This window comes from Stegastes partitus, unplaced genomic scaffold, assembly GCF_000690725.1.
Source record: "Stegastes partitus isolate 25-593 unplaced genomic scaffold, Stegastes_partitus-1.0.2 Scaffold893, whole genome shotgun sequence".
Taxonomy (NCBI): domain Eukaryota; kingdom Metazoa; phylum Chordata; class Actinopteri; family Pomacentridae; genus Stegastes; species Stegastes partitus.
The window spans coordinates 44,699-63,302 of NW_007578624.1; the positions used below are offsets into that span (position 1 = coordinate 44,699).

Here is an 18,604-nt window from a genome sequence, read left to right on the forward strand (position 1 = left end):
TCAGTGGCTTTTTTTTTTTTTTTTTTAGAAACTACTGACTTCAGTACTTTATCCACCCAATAGAAATTTAGTCTTATTCCACTGTTTTGGTGTGCAATGTCTAAAACATTTTTTTAACCATCTTATGTTTTGCTAATTGCTTGTAAAACTCACTGATCAATCATTTGAGCGATTAATTGATTGAATTATCGCTGTTTCACTTCGATTGGATTCTGCAATGTAGCACTGATTTCGTGTTTTTATACAGTCTTAACATATAAAGTAATGTTTCCATCCTGGCAGGAAAACCAAACACAAAACTTTTTTTTTTTTTTTTTTTTTTTTTTCAATTTTTCGGTATAAACAAAAGCACAGATCTAGACATTTAGCAAAATAAAAAATAAAAAATGGCAGCTGTCGTTCAGAGTGTTCAGTTTTGAGACTTGAACTCTTCGGTCAGCTGACATCGTTCAGTGCCAATAAGAGCACAGAGGCCAAAGTCTGTGTCTGTGCTTCCAGGTAACAGTAAACAGCTGCCAGTGTCCCCGGCTTGTGGCAGTGAAACATGGACCCAGCAACAGGGCCTTCCTTGGGGCTCTACGACTATGATCTGCTGGTTATTGGAGGGGGGTCAGGAGGCCTCGCTGTGGCAAAGGTCAGCTCACTTCTTATTCAGCTCAGCAGCCACATATAGACTACTGGCAGCAGTTGTGTTTGTTTTAATCCCTCATACTTGTTATGCTCTTTGTTTTTTCAAAGCTTTGAGATGTGTTAGAGCAAGAGAAATGTGACATAAAGCATGCATCTCATATCTATTCTTCAGTTCACTAAATATGATTTTAACTTTATACAAGAAAACTCAGTACGCTCCTGTGCAAAAACACTAAAAAAGCATTTCATGTCATTGGGATTATGTACACAAAAATGAAACTCTATAATCACCCTGGGTTACATTTGAAAAAGTGTGCAATTAGTTTATAGTTAGATTGTTCAAGACTTATTTAAATTTTGTTTCCATTTTTAAGCTTATGGCAATTTTACGGTGTTGAGTCAACATGGAAGGTCCAAGCCACAGTGGTCCCTCCAAAACAGCTGTCTTATTGGCAATAGCACCATCACCGCACATTTAAAAAGTGCAACACAAGACATGTGTTCAGAGGAATTTGTGCAAACTGAAAATAAAGTTACCGTCACCACACTAAAAATGTGCGATCAACAATCTAAGTGTTCATCTTGTGCTATAAGTCCTTCATGTGGCCTTTGATAGAAAAAAAAAATGCATCCCACATGTTGTAGAATACATACAATACACCTGTAGTTTATGCTAGTGTTGCTGTTGTAACGATAATGTCATTTGTAAATGCTGAATGTGCAAAATGCATGTTATTTGGATTAAAAATGTTTTCAGACATTTAAAGAGTTGAAGGTATTTGTGGAATTTTTAATGCTTGACTTTGAAGTAATTCAACGTGTTCTGATTAGATTTTTTTATTTATTTTTTATTGTAATCCAATGGATTACATTACTATTGGTGTTAATTACCTGGTTACATTTCAAGGAAAGTATGGAAGTGAACTTTTACAAAAAGAGTCCAAAAAGAAAACTTCATAACTGCAAAGTTAGACTTTGCTTGGATCTGATGGTGTGCAGCATGTTTGATGTGAACCTGACCAGAGGACCACAGTGAGTGCATAGACCTAACAGTGAAACATGAAAGTGGGAGTGTTATAATATGAAGCTAAATGGGTGCAAAAAGTCTAAGCAAGACAATATTTACAGTATTTTCCTCTTCTTGTGTAGATGTTGCAAAGAATGTATGCATGTGCGTGTGCCTCCTGATGATTCCCTGCACATTATTTGCACATATCAAAGCTTTCAGGTCATGGTCTGACTACTGTGAGACATCGATAGCTCCCTGTTTAGTCATGTCTGTACTTTCCCAAGTTCCTCTGCTCACGTCCTAATGTAACTCCTGCATCACTCCCAGTGGTAGAGGACACTTCACCAACTGAACCTCATAATTACTGCTAATCTGGTCAATAAAAGCGCTCTTTGCCAAAGCACAGCTCAGATAATTATCATATTAATGGGCTTTATGGTAATGGGATGATCTGTGAGCAGCTCTAGAGGAAAGTGGAAATGAGATGAAGGGGCAAGAGCTGGGATTGTCGAGAAGGACAAATGCTTAACCCGTTTAAATATTTAATTTGTCTCCTCTCCATTGCTGTCTAAGTGTCTCTCTCAGTCTGTTTTTCTCTCCTCTCCATCCTTCAGGAAGCAGCAGGGCGAAGGAAAAAGGTGCTTATCCTTGACCTGGTGGCTCCCACTCCGAGAGGCACCAAGAGGGGTGAGTGCTCAGTTCTCAGACTGTCAACGGTTGGTGGTGATAATGAATCCCTTCTCTTCTCTTCTCTTCTCTTCTCTTCTCTTCTCTTCTCTTCTCTTCTCTTCTCTTCTCTTCTCTTCTCTTCTCTTCTCTTCTCTTCTCTTNTTCTCTTCTCTTCTCTTCTCTTCTCTTCTCTTCTCTTCTCTTCTCTTCTCTTCTCTTCTCTTCTCTTCTCTTCTCTTCTCTTCTCTTCTCTTCCTGCAGAACTGGGAGGCTCCAGTTTTAATAAGGACAACATCAGGAAATTTCTACAACAGGCAACACTGCTAGGAAAAGCTGTTAAAGATTCTCAGAAATACGGCTGGAGGTTCAGACAAGAGGGTGAGTTGGTGATGTTGTGTTTTTTGTTAGAACTAATCATGTGAACAAAAACTCCATTTGACAGTCATTTAATTATAGATAATTCAGAGGTCTTACTGCAAAATCCAAACAAACAAAAAAAAAAAACCAATCAATTACACTTTAAAATGTACCACAAGCAGTTTTAGCAGTCATATAATTATGTGTAAGACGTGAACACACATGTTGTGCTGTTGCTTCATTCCAGTGTCACATGGCTGGAGTGAGCTGGTGCAGGCTGTGCAGGAGCAGCAGAAGTCTGCCAGTTTAGAGCTGAGCAGGGAGCTGAGGAGCTGCTCAGTCGTCCACCTCAGTGCTCGAGGGGAGATAGTGGCGCCTCATACAGTTGAGGTAAAAATGCTGACTGGTTGAAACACTTCCACTCCGAATCTGTGTTAGACTCTTTGCAGAAAAATCATCAGTGATCACAAAGGATGAACTGTTTCAAGAATATTATATTTGTTACAGCAAAAATGCCCCAGAGCTGGTAACTGTGTGATTACATCTGTAAGTCACTGAGATGCCCCAGATATTAGCATTATTGAATCTTTATTTACACACAGACAACACTTGGCCCGCTGATGTCAGTGATTTGGTCCCAGAAATTTCAATTTGGCCGGATAATTGGAGAATGAGAGGAGGTAAAGGAAAGTGCACAGGTAGCTTTCACTTGAATCGTATTTTGTGTAACTCTGGCCTTTGGTTTTGTTTAATAATAACACAAAGTCTAAAGCTGGAATCTCAGGACGTAGCGACAATCTGAAATGAAGTCTGATATGAGGTATCAGTCTACATCAGGACTGATTTTCTTCATTTACTGCATTCTGGTGATTTTTTCTTCACAAGTCTGTGCCTCTTCTACATCCATTTTTTTTGGTGGAAATGTCTTCATTTATGTAAAGGGAAACCCAAGATTAAAGTGCCAGGTAACAATTCAAGACATACTGTAATAAAGATATGTGGGTCTAATGATGCTTTTCACAAAAGATTCAGTGGTTAAATAAGCTTATATTTAATTTTAGAGTAAAACCCAGACCCAGAGCTAAAGGAAAAGACCCACCTGTGTTGAAGACATTGTGGATCTAATGGTAATGTTATAATGTTTTCTGCTTCTTTCTTGTTTTTATTCGGGGAGAAAAATGCTCCTATTGTAAATATTGAGAGGCAAGTATCCCCTCCATACACACTGATATCTCCATTTGCCTCCAACGTCAGAGAGGGCTTTCAGATGGTTTCCAGCTTTACACAACCTGCTGTATTCACTGTAGCTGTGCTCACCTATATTTTACTCATCAAGGACTTGCAGCCAACATTTCACTTCCAATTACTTTGCTTTGTTTTCTTGTGTTTAATTTGTCTTGAGATTGAACAGTTATAAGAAAATCATAACTAGCTCTCCATTTCTAAGAGAAGTTGAGAGACTCCCTATATTATGCACATAGGAATATTTTAGCGTCATCAGCGTAATGCATGACTGCATCGTCCTCAGCATTCAGCGTGGTGACTGTGTTTTGCTGGAGAGCCTTAAATAATCTCACTGGCTGAGTGGTCAAAATGTTACCTGAAGTTCCAGTGACAGTATCTGAGTACATGCAGCATCAAAGCAAACGCTGACTCTTTCAGCTGCAATGTAAGCTTTCCCATTTGTCCCATTTGTGTTTTAATAGGTGACAGAGATGAACGGGAGGAAAAGGCGCCTGACAGCAGAGACGTTGGTCGTCGCTACAGGAGACAGACCTCAGTATCTGGACGTACCTGGAGGCACAGAGCACTGCCTGACCAGGTCAGCTCGTACTTACCCACCAGATTCCACGTGTGCCTGAATAAAGACAACTGCATTACCTGCGAAGCATTTCACATCATCTCTGCTCACACTCTGCCGCCCACAGTGAGGATCTCTTCTCCCTGCCTCACCCCCCAGCTCGAACTCTGGTGGTCTGCGGGGATGCTGAGGGGTTGGAGTGCGCCGGCTTCCTGTTTGGTCTGGGACTGCAGGTCACCGTCATGCTGCAACCTGAACTGCTGCTGGGGTTGGATCAGAAAATGGCCGAGAAGATAGAAAACTACATGAGTGTTGAAGGAGTGGACTTTCTTCATCACTGCTCACTCAGTAAGGTACAGACACACACAGACAGCAGCAGAGCAGCATCTCTGTTAGAAAACACAGAACGTCTCACATTAGTGTGTGTGTGTGTGTGTGTGTCTCAGGTGGAGCAGACAGACGGTGTCATTTCAGGTAAGGCAGCTGTTTACACCAGAACAGAAAATGCAATTATAAAATCACGTAACGCAAATACTTGTTTAATGGTGCGCTTTCACCATTTTACCACAACTATTTCTGTCTATGGACAGCTTCCAGAAAGGATTTACTGAAACTGAGTGCACGTGTATTTTTATGCCTCCACATTGATGACAGCTGAGCCTGTTGGGTTGTCTGCCTGACTGCCTGTCCAATCTTTGTTTCTGATTCTTCAACACCTTGAGAGAATTTTGTTGAATTTGATTCAGTCATTCACTTGAATTCTAAATGAACTGATGCCAGTTCACATCCTGGTGAGGACACCCGGGATCTTGGTGGTGATATTTTGCCAAATTCTTTAATATATGTATGTATATATATGTATGGGCTGCAAGGTGGCGCAGTTGGTAGCATTGTTGCCTCGCAGGAAGAAGGTCGCCGGTTCGTGTCCCGGTGGGGGAGTCTTTCTGCGTGGAGTCTCCATGTTCTCCTCGTGCAGCGTGGGTTCTCTCCGGGTTCTCTGGCTTCCTCCCACAGTCCAGAAACATGTTGAGGTTAATTGGTGATTCTAAATTGTCCGTAGGTGTGAATGTGAGTGTGCTTGGTTGTCTGTCTCTAAGTGTAGCCCTGTGATAGACTGGTTACCTGTCCAGGTGAACCTGCCTTCACCCTGAGTCAGCTGGGATAGACTCCAGCCCCCCATGACCCTAGTGAGGATTAAGCGGTGTATAGATGATGGATGGATGTATAGCTAGTGTCTGAATTACATGTATATATATTCAGAATTCAGACACTAACTATGACAACGTTTGACACACATGTCTAACAGGATAAAATATGATGATTCTATGTGACTCAGGTGTTGAAGGGTTGGTAGTTCGACACCTGAGCCCTTCACATGTCGAAGTGCTCTTGAGCAAGACACTGAATTCGTGGTTGCTTTTGATGGCTGAAGCGCTGGAGCTGCCAATAATTTGGAAAACACTGTAAGTCAAACCATTTAAAGCTGGGGATGGCAATATTTTTTGGTGCCACTGTGCAAAAAATTGTGTACTATTAGCCCTTCAGCATTTTGTAATTCAAGCATTCTGAGATTAAACTAGACTTCTTCATTACATTTCTACCTTCTATAGACGTGGATATAACTGCAGCTTGACTGGTTGGCAGTCAGAGGCGTACGAATACAAGTCACTAATTGTAGTTTGTATTAAACTGTCCTTCAGTACAAGCTTGAGGAACCATTGCAGAGTAAGACTCGTACTACATTTGTCATTCAAGGGGAAACGAGAAGTTTTACCTCTGATTACTTCCTGACTACATCTGCTGAACTGTGCTGTTCTGTAAACATCTGCAGAGAAAACATGCTCTCAGCCATCTCTGGTCCACGTGTACGTTTACTGCAAACTACACAAAGAGTGCAACAAACCGCGTTGGTCTCCAGAGCGACCGAGATATGAAAGCTGGAAACAGTTTTCAACAGAATTCCCAATCTGCACCAGAGCGTTGCCAAATCCCTTTATCATTCTGCGTAACGTCCACTTTCGATAAGTTTCATCTGATTTTCTTCTCGTCAGCTCCTGTGACTGCTTTCTCATAAACTATCCTTCAGCCCAGTGTTTCTGTATGCCCTGTCATGCAGGCAATCATTACATAGATCTTCACAAGAACTTTTCTGCTTATCTTGTGAACATGCTGAGTACTTTTCTAAGAGGATTGTGTTTACCAATTTTGCCTATCTTTCTGACACATCATGTTCTGACATTTGGCTGTTCTTCAGAGAGGCCCTGTGCCTCCCAGTAGCTCACATAAACCTGTCTGGTGCATTTTCCATATTGTGACTCCTACTGTCTACTGGTTATGTGTGATCAATACATTTTAGCATATGTGTTAATATATTATTGCATGCATGATAACTATATGTCAATACTATTTGGGTATATATTTGATTAATTGACAGCTGCTGTTATGAGTTTCCGATTAATTTGCATAAAACTAATTATAAGATAAGCTTAGAAAATATGAGACATTCTTACAGATAAAACTAATGGTTTTCAACCTTTTGGTTTCACAAAATACACTCCCAAATTAAAAACTAATGAAAGAGACTCCTTAACTATAAAAAAATGATCTAATAATAGTCACAGAGGGTGTTTTTCTTTAGACTCAGTACTTACCTCATAAGTACATTTAGTACTTCTGTGCATGTCTTTAAAATGCACTTCTAAATGTATTAGTTTTATTTTTAATGTCGTAGTCTCAAATTGTAAAAGTGGTAGGATCTGAGGATTGACCGGATCAGACTCCTTCTTATATCACTGCTCAAAGACCCTTTGATGTCCAGCGGTGTATGATTTATAGATGAAACCCACAGACGCTGACCTTCAGACTTGGTCCAGAATACAGTTTTTCAAAAAATAACAGCCAAAAATATCAAATAAAGCTGCAAACAGTTAGGTGTTTTAATTCACAGAATGCTGTAGTCATTAAAAATGTCATTGGACTTGAAAATGCAACTCAGTTTGAATGTAATAGACTAGAAACATACACTGAACTGAATTAACTGAGTATTGTGTGTGAGTTTGTAGACAAAGGCCTCCTGTGTGCCGTGGAGCTCCACTCTATGGCGCTCTATTACCATAAACATACACTGCAGTTTATTTGGACTCCCCTAGACCCTGGCCTGCTGCAGGGAATACAGACCAGTGCACCGAATGTGGATCAGTCACCTGAACAAAGTCCCCAACAAATGCACTATTTCCTCTTGTTTCTGTAAAAGCTGCAGTGGCCAGCTGTTTTAGAAAACTAGTCGAGTCCTGAATGATGAAAGCACATATTTGGGAGCTATTTTTAAAGATTTATGCCTTCAGTAGAGGCTTGCGGTCGAGAACCATAGACAGAGCAGAGGTCAGAAAGTTTTGAAAATGTAGTTTTTAGGGGGATTTTTAACTTGAAAAATGTTGAACAAGACCAGACTTTAATATAAAAACTATTACAGCTACTTGAATTTCAAGTGAAAGTCTAATTTGTATGTTAATCTAGAGGCTAACTCTTACACAATGTATTATTTTTTAGCAGGTGATTTGGTAACAACACCTCAGCAGGTTTCTAAGAGGAGACTTCAGGTGACTTTTATCTCCAGGGAAGACCAAATCAAACAGGATCTGTTTGATGCAGTACGTCAACTTCTTTTTTTCTCCAGTATTTTTTCTACCACTAACACTAGCAGTAAAAACACCATTAGCGACAGGGGTTTGTTGATTCTCTTGCTGGTTTTGTGTGTCCACTGTGTGCAGGTGCTGCTGGCTGTCGGGAGGAAGGCCTGCACCGCTGACATCGGCCTGGAGTGTGTTGGAGTGCAGTGCAGCCAGGAGTGGGTTTAATCCATCCATGTTTATTTTGGTCTCAGTTTGTGCATGGCAGATTTTTGTTTAACTCTTGTGTGTGTTTGTGTGTGTAGTACTGGCAGGATTCTGGTGAACGAGAGGGACCAGACTAGCGTAGATCATATTTACGCCATTGGATCAGTGCAGCATGGGCGCCCATCTACCACAGGCCTCTCGCTGCATGCTGGGACGCTCCTGGCCCGTCGACTCTATGGAGGAGACAGCATCTTGGTATATAGTCTGCAAACAGGATCCATCATATCTAGAACTTTCACATGAGCACGGAGAGATGTTAGAGGACAATCGTTGCGTTGGAAACTTTTTGAGCTGATGTAGTTTTTCATTCACAGTGTGATTACACCGTTGTTCCCACGGTTGTGCTCACTCCACTGGAATATGCTGCCTGTGGTCTGTCTGAGGAGAAGGCCAGTCTGACATTTGGAGAGGACAACATTGAGGTGCACACACACACAAGCAGGCATGCTGAAGCTAACAGGAGTTCTTAACTTGTGGAAATATCTCAACTCAAAATGTCCTTTTGCAGGTTTATCACAGCTACTACTGGCCTCATGAGTGGACTCTCCCTGCCAGGAATAAAAACTCCTGCTATGTTAAAGTCATCTGCCACGTCCCCGATCAGGTACGCATCATTAAGATTTAGTCTATCAGTATATTTTAATGCTGCACTTACCATTATTTTAATATTACCAATAGCTCAATTGATCATTATCATGTGTAATGTGTTATTCATTCTGACAAACCTACAGACAGTTGTCATCTCAGCACAGCTTTTCAGCAGATTGTGTTGCTTTACAGCCTGTAGCTTAACTCACTTTCATTAAGTTTTCAGATTCAGCAGGTCAGAGACAAAGCTCTAACAGTTCACTCTACACCACCTACACAGCTCCAAGCATTAGGCAAAATTAGCAGCTTGATGGTGAGCGTAGTGGAGCAGTTAGCAGCTAAAGAACCAGATATCCCTCTCAGGACTTGTTGGGGCAAAAGCCAGAAATAAAAAGGAGAGTGAATATTGGACTGAGATTCACATAATGACCAAAATATAAAATTTAAAAAATTCTCAAATAATGCTAATAATTAACGTCTGCTGGATGTGTAAATATGCAAATGTCTGCGAACAACTTAGACAGGATTCATGCATGAATTCTGAAATGGTTTGCATTTACATTTTATTTGCATTTTTAAAACTAATCTGTGTATTAAATGGATTTATAAGCAAGCAAACAAAACAGTAAAGTGCAGAACAAATGTCCACACTTAGACTGAGTTCACTCACTATAGCTGAAAGCCTCAACAAAACAACTGACCTTTAGGAGCTTCACAGAGGGAGAGTACATTGTACATGTTTATTCATTCATATCCTTATCATAATGTTGCGCTGCTCAGTGCTGCATCGGATCATGTACCACTGTGAGATCTTATCCGATATAACCACCTGTGTAGTCGAAGACATGTTCAAACCACCAGAAGGCCCCACACATGTTTTCTTTTAACTGTAATATACATTGCCAAAGCTAGAAGACACGAGAAGTTTCTTTCACTCCTCTGGGAATCCTTCGTCATCGTGCCACAAGTTGTGCAATGTTTCAAACCTCATTAGTCCACCCACCCTTTTGTTATATTTTTAGCTCTTTCCACCACTGACTTGGCATCACTGGAGATAGCTGCATTTCATAATGCATCTTTGTCAAGCTGGTGATAACTGTGTTAATGTCAGTGCTCTCTGCTCTTTTGACTCATTAGCTTTATGTAGATGAATTGCGCTGCGATCCCACTGACGTTTTAATTACACTCGATTCCCCGTCCACAGATTGAAAAATACTGCAGCCGCCATAAAAGCTAAACTGGCTTTTAATATGTATTCATTTGTTTTTGTCACTTTCACTTTGTTCCAGTGTGCGTTACTGGGTCATTCCATGAAAAACCTGTCAGTGCCTCTCACCTAACTGCTTCAGAATCAGATGATTCTTTTTGTACAGTAACTTTAGTGTATATTGAAGACATGTAAAAGGTAACCTTCATACTATGAATAATTTCGCAGTTACAGGCTCTTGAAGTACATAAGGGTGGGTGCAAATGTTGTGCCTTTAAATCTGTAAAAGAATGTTACTGCATTTTTGAGCCTCTATAACTTCAAATATCCAAGTGATAGACACATGACGTTTTCTGGGATTAAGAACACGTCTGAGCTCTGTTGCAAATTGTAAAAAAGTCAGTTTTACATCCACTTTTTGTATCACAATCTAAAGCCAACATTTTGTTTTTGTTCAGAGTGATTTTGTCCACAGCCAACTTTGAGCATCTGTATCACAGTCAAACTTTACCAGTTTAAGTCTATGACACAGAGTTATAGAAGCAAGCACGTGGGACCCTGGTTGTGTCACCCACTTTTTGATCATTCACTGGACTTAAAAAAGTTCAAGTTATAGGATGTGAAAGGTCACATTTTCACCTACATTTTGATGCCAGGCTCACACGTGCATGATGAGATGATGCTGAGGGGGTCAGGTGGGAGTTTTTTTTTTCAGATTTAATTGATTTTCTATGGAATGACCCTACTTGAAGTCAGACTTGAATCTGAGTGAGGACTGATGAAGGACTTGGATTTTCCGCTGACACAGCATTCCCTAACTCTGACTTCACCTTAAGGAACTTAAACTCTGCTTGACCGTGACCCTTGTGGCTGAAAGCTTTAGAGGGTACTTGACCTGCAGTGGTGACCAGGACTTGGAGGACTGGAACTTGACCAAGGCATGACCTCCTTCACTTGGGCTTTGACAATGCAGAACGTGTTATGACAAGATCAGACAAGGCTACAAGAACTTTGTCCAAATCAGGCAGAATGAGAGCGACTCAGACTGAGAACGGCGCTTTGACTGGATGTTTAGGGACTTGGAGTCTAGCTTAGACAAGATGGTTTTCTCTGATTTCATCCAGAATGACTGTGACTCCATTTTGATTACGGTGACCTACAGTAAGGAACTGTGACTTGGTCCTGACCTTGGTGACTTGGGTGTGCACATTGAAGTGTGTGGCAAACTGGCTGAGACTATGGTGATTTGTATTTGTACACTGAGGAACCTGTACCTAGTTTAGAAAATGATTGTAACATGGAAGATGCATGGGATATAGGGGTATTAGGGCCTGAGGACTTGGGACTCTATTCAGACATGAACTGACTAACACACTGAGCTGAAAGTCCACTTGAATGTGACTCAGATTCACATATAGGCTTGAGAGCTCAGTAGACATGACTCAGGATTGCACACTGTGTTACCTGGAAAAGACGGTGGTGAGTCTTTGCTGCTTGGACTCGAGGCAGGCGTGATGTGGCATAAACATTTACAGGAATGGCCCCGTAATCTGCCCTTTCAGCTTTTCTGTTTGTGGAGTAGGTGCTACTGTCTACCCACAAAACAACCATGACAGAGATTCTCCAGGGACAGTTCTTGTGGTCGGCTTCCCAGAAATGGCCCAGAAGTTCCTTCAGTGCAAAACAGCCTGTTGCCTCACAGATCAAGGAACTTGGACTAAACTAGACTCAGATAGGATCTTGGGGACTTGCAGTTTGATTCAGACCAGTTCATTAAGGCCTTGGTACTTGATTTATCCAGACTCCCTCTGAGTAAGACATATACCAAAGGACTCTGACTCAACTGTAACTTGGATTTGGGTTGGAGAGTTGATGCTCATTTAGAAATTATCTAAATGACCCACAAATAACGGAAATGAAACTCAATTTAAATGTGTGACTAAGAATTCTGACTTAGACTTTTAGTATGAGACTGAGAAGAAAGAACGTGGATGACCCAGGTGTGAACATTTTGAGTTCATTGTGACTTATGTGCTTCAGTTGGTGATGTAAACATCAGCAGCCTTTAGCTCAGCCTCTGATCAGCTCTCTACACCACTGCTGTGTTATAACAGGAGCGTGTCGTCGGTCTCCACATCATGGGCCCCAATGCTGGAGATATCCTGCAAGGCTTTGTTACAGCGATGAGATGTGGTCTCACCAAACAGCAGCTAGATGCCACCGTTGGCGTCCACCCTGGAGCAGCCCAGGTCAGCATCCCTTTTTTTTTTTTACACTATTTCTCAGAAACAACTTAATTTGAAGGCTTTTAAGTCACAAAATGACTAACTGCTGTTTCTGCCACCTGTTGGTTTTTCCTTCTCCATCAGTGTAATTTGCCTCCTTGTTGTCCTGTTGCACTAAGTTTTGCGATGCTGTGCTCAGAGCTCAGTTTTGAGATATTGCCTGAAGAAAACTCTGGGGGTCAATGTCAGAGCAGCTGATTCAAATGAGTTTCCTGCTCTGAATGCTGCCAGTCTGAATTATTCATAGACAATATTTAATAGAACCTGGAGGCTGACCCCACAGTACATGAGTGGGTTAATACTCGACATTTTCCAAAGTTAATTAATAAGGTGTTCCGTTGAGTGTTAAGTATAGGTCACTGGTCCTGGCAGTGTCAGCTAAGAAGGGGTTTGGAGATATTGAGTGATGGCTAACCATATATTCCCCTCTGGACTGATTGATGAGGTGGATTGATTGCTCTGAAGTACAGAGGATGCTGTATTATGCACCTTATATTGACAACATGTTTTTACAGGTCAGAGGTCAGATTTATTTGTCACCAGTCTATCACAGGGCTACACTTAGAGACAGACAACCAAGCACACTCACATTCACACCTACGGACTATTTAGAATCACCAATTAACCTCAACATGTTTTTGGACTGCTGCAAGGTGGCTCAGTTGGGAGCACTGTTGCCCCGCAGCAAGAAGGTCGCCGGTTTGTGTCCCGGTGGGGGCACCGGGATCTTTCTGTGTGGAGTCTCCATGTTCTCCCCGTGCAGCGTGGGTTCTCTCCGGGTTCTCCGGCTTCCTCCCACACAGTCCAAACATGCTGAGGTTAATTGGTGATTCTAAATTGTCCGTAGGTGTGAATGTGAGTGTGCTTGGTTGTCTGTCTCTAAGTGTAGCCCTGTGATAGACTGGTTACCTGTCCAGGTGAACCTGCCATCGCCCTAAGTCGGCTGGGATAGACTCCAGCCCCCCATGACCCTAGTGAGGATTAAGCAGTGTGTAGATAATGGATGTTTGTGAGAACCCACGCTGCATGAGGAGAACATGGAGACTCCACGCAGGAAGATCCCAGGTGTCCTCACCGGGACACGAACCTTCTAGCTGTGAGGCAACAGTGCTAACCACCGCGCCACCGTGCAGCATATTGATTTCACAAATGATTCTGATCAGTTAATGCTGCACCAATCCACATTTTTTTATATGACCAGTGAACCAAATGACTGTAAATAATGTGGAAGGTGTCGCTCATAGTCATGAACCATGAAAGATTATCTTCCGCTGCAGGTTTCCACAGCTGTGCACAGTGTTGAAGCATCTTTCGTCTGACTGACTTAGTTTTCAGCCCATAATGTTGCTTACATCAACACCATATTTATTAGCAGCAGGCAGCAAAAAATAATCCCATGTTAACCCATTATGTACTACCTGCTCAGACAGACAATGTTAGAGACAAGCTGGTGAACATATCAGAGTTCTTGTGAGCTAAATAGCCAAATATATTTCTCTGGGCTCATCAGGTAACTCCAGCTGATGTTGTTCATGTCCAATGTAAGCACACAGAAGTTTTATTTTCAATAATAACTATGTAATTTTCCACCTGTTCTGTTTCCTCCAAGTGGCCAAAAAATTATGTTTTTGATTGTGGAAAAATGAGACAATCTCAGTATAACATGCCTTACTGTCGGCTCTTTTTTAATTCCTCAGCTGTGAGGTCCACCCAAAAAAGTTTTGCATGATTAAAGCCAATTCATTTTTTCTGCTGCCACATGTCCACAAAGGTTCCTGTGATGTAAATTCACGCAAACTGATGTACAGCTGGAAATTTGCGCCTGTGCACACTGCAAATGTAATGACTGCACCACAAAAATAAATGGTGCTTCAAACAAACACTTGTACGATATAAAGAGATTTGCGGTTAACCACGCTTTTATAATTCATTATTAAAAGAGTTTTAATTGAAGTAGTCACTGCTGGGCATTGGAGGAGCTTTGATTTATTCATGCTTACCATCCATGCAGCTCAAACACAGCAGGGAGTTCAAACTTCTCCAGAAATCCTGCGCTACGTCCACCCACTATGCAGGAAGGTAACAGCAACAAACTCTGGCAGCAGGCTGTTCCAAAGTGCTTAGCATATCTCAGGAAGGATCACTGACATGGTGCTGTAACCCTGCTGTCAACAGCTACACCTGGAAAAAGGGCAAAATCAAGCCTTTCAGAAACATCCATGGTAGCCCCATTTGTTTTTCAGCGTTTGACATGAGGGACCCCCGTTAGCAACACCGCGGAGCAACACCTCTGTTTGTGTGTATGACTCTGCTAAACATCCACTTAAGGCTGAGTCAGTCGACATGTTAAAAGCAGAAATAAACTTGTTAATACCTTGGTACAAAAAACAGTTTTGGTTTCTACAGATAATTTTGATTGCATGGGGGATGAATTTTTATAAAAGCTTAAAGTTATGCATGATGAAGGCTTTGGTTCTGTGTGACATGTGGATGTACGTACACCTCTTCAGGAGCCCATTTGTGACAATGGAAGGGTTCATCCATTTTTATATACAGTCAGTTATATTGTAGTAAATGTAAAAATGCTTGATTATTATCTCTCTTTTGTAGCTCAGACTTCAGATATTAAGATGATACGATTTGTTTGGGCTGTGCTTTCACATAGTTAATTTTCTCACACTTTGCAGAGCAGTACAGTCCCTTGACATGTGCTCTGTGCTCTCCAGGTGCTCACCTCGTTGACCCAAACCCAGCGTATGTCGGAAGCCTTGATGCTGAGGGGAAACTGCTGAGGTTAGCTCCCTGCTGTCAGTCACAGCTGCCGATAGCGACAGTGCAGGACAGCGGGGAAGGGCCTGTGATCTTCTGAGCCGTGATGGCAGCACGACGGCCAACCGACCGTCCAGTGACGTCTTTACCTGAAGCCTGAAGGACAGGCGGGCGAAGGCTGATGATCTGCTGCTGACACACTTCATTATTTGTGCGTGTTGCTGCTTTTTAGGATTGTTTGCATCTTTTATGAACTATTTGCTTTGAGCGTAACTTTGAAATATACAGTCCTATTGATGCGTTTTTATGGCTCTCAACTTTAGGGAAGATAAGATGCTCCCTACGGTTCTGCCTTTGAAAGCCTCTGTAAGCTTGAATATAGCAGAGTTTTTAAAGGCTGCAGGAGAGTGATAAGACTCTGGGATTTGATGCATTTACATGGAGTAAAAGCTTGGGCTTATACTTGGTGTTTTTATTGCTATGGCATGAGCCTCAGGGGCTTTACAGCCTTAATTTCATGTAATGAACTAGACGGGGATTATGGAATTACCCAAATTAATAGTGTTTATCAGCGAATGCTCTCGCTTTAATTGATGCATATGGTCTTTATTGAGACATCAGACCAGAGTTTGATGCGCTACCTTGTTTGTTTTTCCCTCTTTTATATTCTCTGTTTGGTTCAGCGTGCCGGAGCATAGCGACCGTCTTAAAACAACTGTTGAATATTCATGCAGGTCATTACGTGAAGTGCCTCATACAAATGAAGGCAGGGACTGCAGGGCAGATATTTCTTAAAGGCATGCCTCTGACCCTTTGAGTTTCCCCCGCCACCTTCGCTCTGCGCTCTGCATTTAGAGTGGAAAATGTACATCTGTGAACTTACAACATAGATGTGTCCTGGGCAAGGACGTCATTTTAATTCTCTTGGTGCGTTGCTGCTTGTTACGAGTGCACAGGTTCCCGTCCGTTCCATGTTAATATCAGCGCGTTGCACTGTTGCCGGTGGAACATTGTTGCGGAATGATTTGATGCAAATTTTACGAGGTTATCCTCCAGACCACCTTCTGATTCTCTCCCTGACAGACCTGCTTGTGTAAGTAAGACAGATATCCTAATTAGAAAAAGTGCACAGGACTGTTTCTTTTGGCGTGCTCCTGAAAATGCCATTAGAGCTTAATTTGATCAAAGCAAAGCAGCTGCTATGACTTTGTGCAGATCTCACAGCAAGGTTAAGATGCTGCATATAGGTCTATCTATCACTGCCTGCTGGTCTTGGACAGTGTTCAGAGGTTTCACCTGATCGTTGGGCAGCGTGTGCTCTCCCTCCACTAGGTGGCACTCTAGCTGTATGTGCAGGAGGGCATGCTGTACTCCCACAGTGTTCAGTCGTTACTGGAAGGAAAGAAGAATAACACAGAGGCAGGTGTTTGGGTTGACAATCATTTTAGATTTCATTAATACTACTGCACCTATAAAACTGCTGCTAGTAGTCAGAGGTGTTCACATCCTAAAGTCAGAACAGCAATTCCAAGTTAAAGTCTCATATGCAGTGTTATCAGTAAAATGTACTTAAAGTATCACAGTAAACATACTTTGTTTTGTATGACTTGTGGCGCTGACTTGATCTACAGTCGGGGAGTTTATTCCTTCGGTTTCCACAACAGAAACTTGAAATGGTCAAGATAAGTATGAGGGTCTATGAGATGATTAATGTGGGAGAAAAGAAGGAAGAAAAATAGAGTTGTGATAAACAAATATGTCAGTTTTGTCTTTGTTTTGACAATCTGGAACAATAACGGTTATTTCTATGTAATTGTGTGAGACGATTAGAGTGAAAGTCACTCTTTGATGGTCTACTAGCAACCCAGTAACATCTGAAAGGTGACAGGAGGCCAAACTAGACACTGTCAGATCTTACTTATACACCACATAATGTAGGTGCAACTGAATAACAGTTACAGTGACATTAATACGTTCACTCTGTTCTCCTTAAGTGTTATAGCGCAGAAGATGTAAAGTAGCATAAAACTCAAGAAGTGGTGAAATACAACTGATTACAGTCACTGAAGTTCTGCACTTCTGTACAAGTTTGAGGTACTTGAGTATTTTTTTTATGTTACTTTATACTTCTGCTCCACCTGATTTTAGAAGAAGGCATTTGCACTTTTTTAACTTTACTACATTTATTGAACTGTGTCAAAGATCCTGCAGATTAGATTTTACAAACATATCTGTGTTACGTGGCTTAAATAGGCTCATGTAGCCAGACCTGGAGCTGGAAAGCTTGAGAGTAGTTTAAAGTATTCAACTGTATATAAAGAAGTGAAATGCTGTCTGCACACAGATCCACTGGTAATAATACTTCAACATACAGTGTGGTATGGAGGCCGTTCTGCTGCTTAGTGCTGGTGATGTGTTTGTAGTTTTACTGAAGTGAAATTCTGAATGCAGAACTATTACTTGTGATGGACTTTTATTCTATGCTTAAGTACATTATGAGTTAATTCAACTTAAACCTATGTTCCCCTGCTGCTTTTAAGAGTCGTCTACCCTTTGGTTGATGAATTATTGAATTTCCCTTCTGGGATGAATAAAAGTATTTTTCATTCATTTCATTCATTAGTTCAAAGTCCTCTTATGAGCTTTAAACATGTTAAAACTACCGGAGTTAAATTATCTGAACTTGAGAAAATAAGTTTGAGAAACTTGAGCTATTCAGTTGAATCAACTCGTCACAGACACACTGACTGGCTTTGGTTTTATTCTCTCGTCTTCATTTAACATTTAGAATGTACATTCACAGCTGCTTTTCTCTTTTGTTAAACCAAAGTCAGCCCAAAGTCATTCTGTGAGGCTCAGTGAGAGTCACGACAGGTCTGCAGGAGCAGGGACTCTGTTCAGTGCTAACCTTTGTCATCGTCAGGATTGTGTTGCTTGTTCTAAAGAGAAACAACTTTAACTTAGTTCAACATGCATTAAAGACACACAGCAAGGTTCCAGCATGTCTGTTTCTCAAACTACAAAAAACTCTCTAACAGTGCATCATGGGAAATCTGCTACGAGTTTGATCTTCTGAGTAAAGTGAACTGTTTATTCATTCAACTTGTCATTTGAAGCCAAAATGGCTAAAAGAAGCTCAGGTTCTAAAATGGTCTTAAAAGAATCATTAAAAATAAATATATTTTAAGTACAGGTGTGGTGAAGTTCACTGTACAAAATAATGTTTGGACCTATGAAAGTTGTGGCCAAAATTATGTTCAATCGATAAACTACACTAAAGTTAGCTTTCCTCTACGATCAAATGTGTATTTAATTCCCCGTCTCCACTGTCTGAAATCATCCAGGCATGTTCCTACAGTAGGCTGGACTTGAAATCCTGAACTCAGGGTGAAT

General features: G+C 41.3%; 1 protein-coding gene across 1 annotated transcript; it reads left to right on the forward strand.

Annotated features, from left to right (window-relative positions):
* Nucleotides 1-544: 544 nt before the first annotated feature.
* LOC103365957 (thioredoxin reductase 1, cytoplasmic) lies at nucleotides 545-15,673 on the forward strand. The gene is made up of 12 exons (XM_008293542.1): nucleotides 545-634; nucleotides 2,254-2,326; nucleotides 2,570-2,686; nucleotides 2,913-3,055; nucleotides 4,372-4,487; nucleotides 4,594-4,819; nucleotides 8,237-8,313; nucleotides 8,401-8,557; nucleotides 8,677-8,784; nucleotides 8,871-8,966; nucleotides 12,272-12,406; nucleotides 15,169-15,673. Exons 1-12 carry the CDS (start codon nucleotides 545-547, stop codon nucleotides 15,232-15,234), a joined length of 1,404 nt encoding a protein of 467 aa, XP_008291764.1. The 3' UTR covers nucleotides 15,235-15,673.
* The last annotated feature ends 2,931 nt before the right edge of the window (nucleotides 15,674-18,604 follow it).

What these genes read in the sequence shown, in the direction of transcription:
- LOC103365957 (XM_008293542.1), top strand. Translation starts at nt 545, where the DNA reads ATGGACCCAGCAACAGGGCCTTCCTTGGGGCTCTACGACTATGATCTG. An exon ending in CTGGAGGTTCAGACAAGAGG is followed by an intron (nt 2,687 to 2,912) that starts GTGAGTTGGTGA and finishes GCTTCATTCCAG; the next exon opens with TGTCACATGGCTGGAGTGAG. An exon ending in TGGCGCCTCATACAGTTGAG is followed by an intron (nt 3,056 to 4,371) that starts GTAAAAATGCTG and finishes GTGTTTTAATAG; the next exon opens with GTGACAGAGATGAACGGGAG.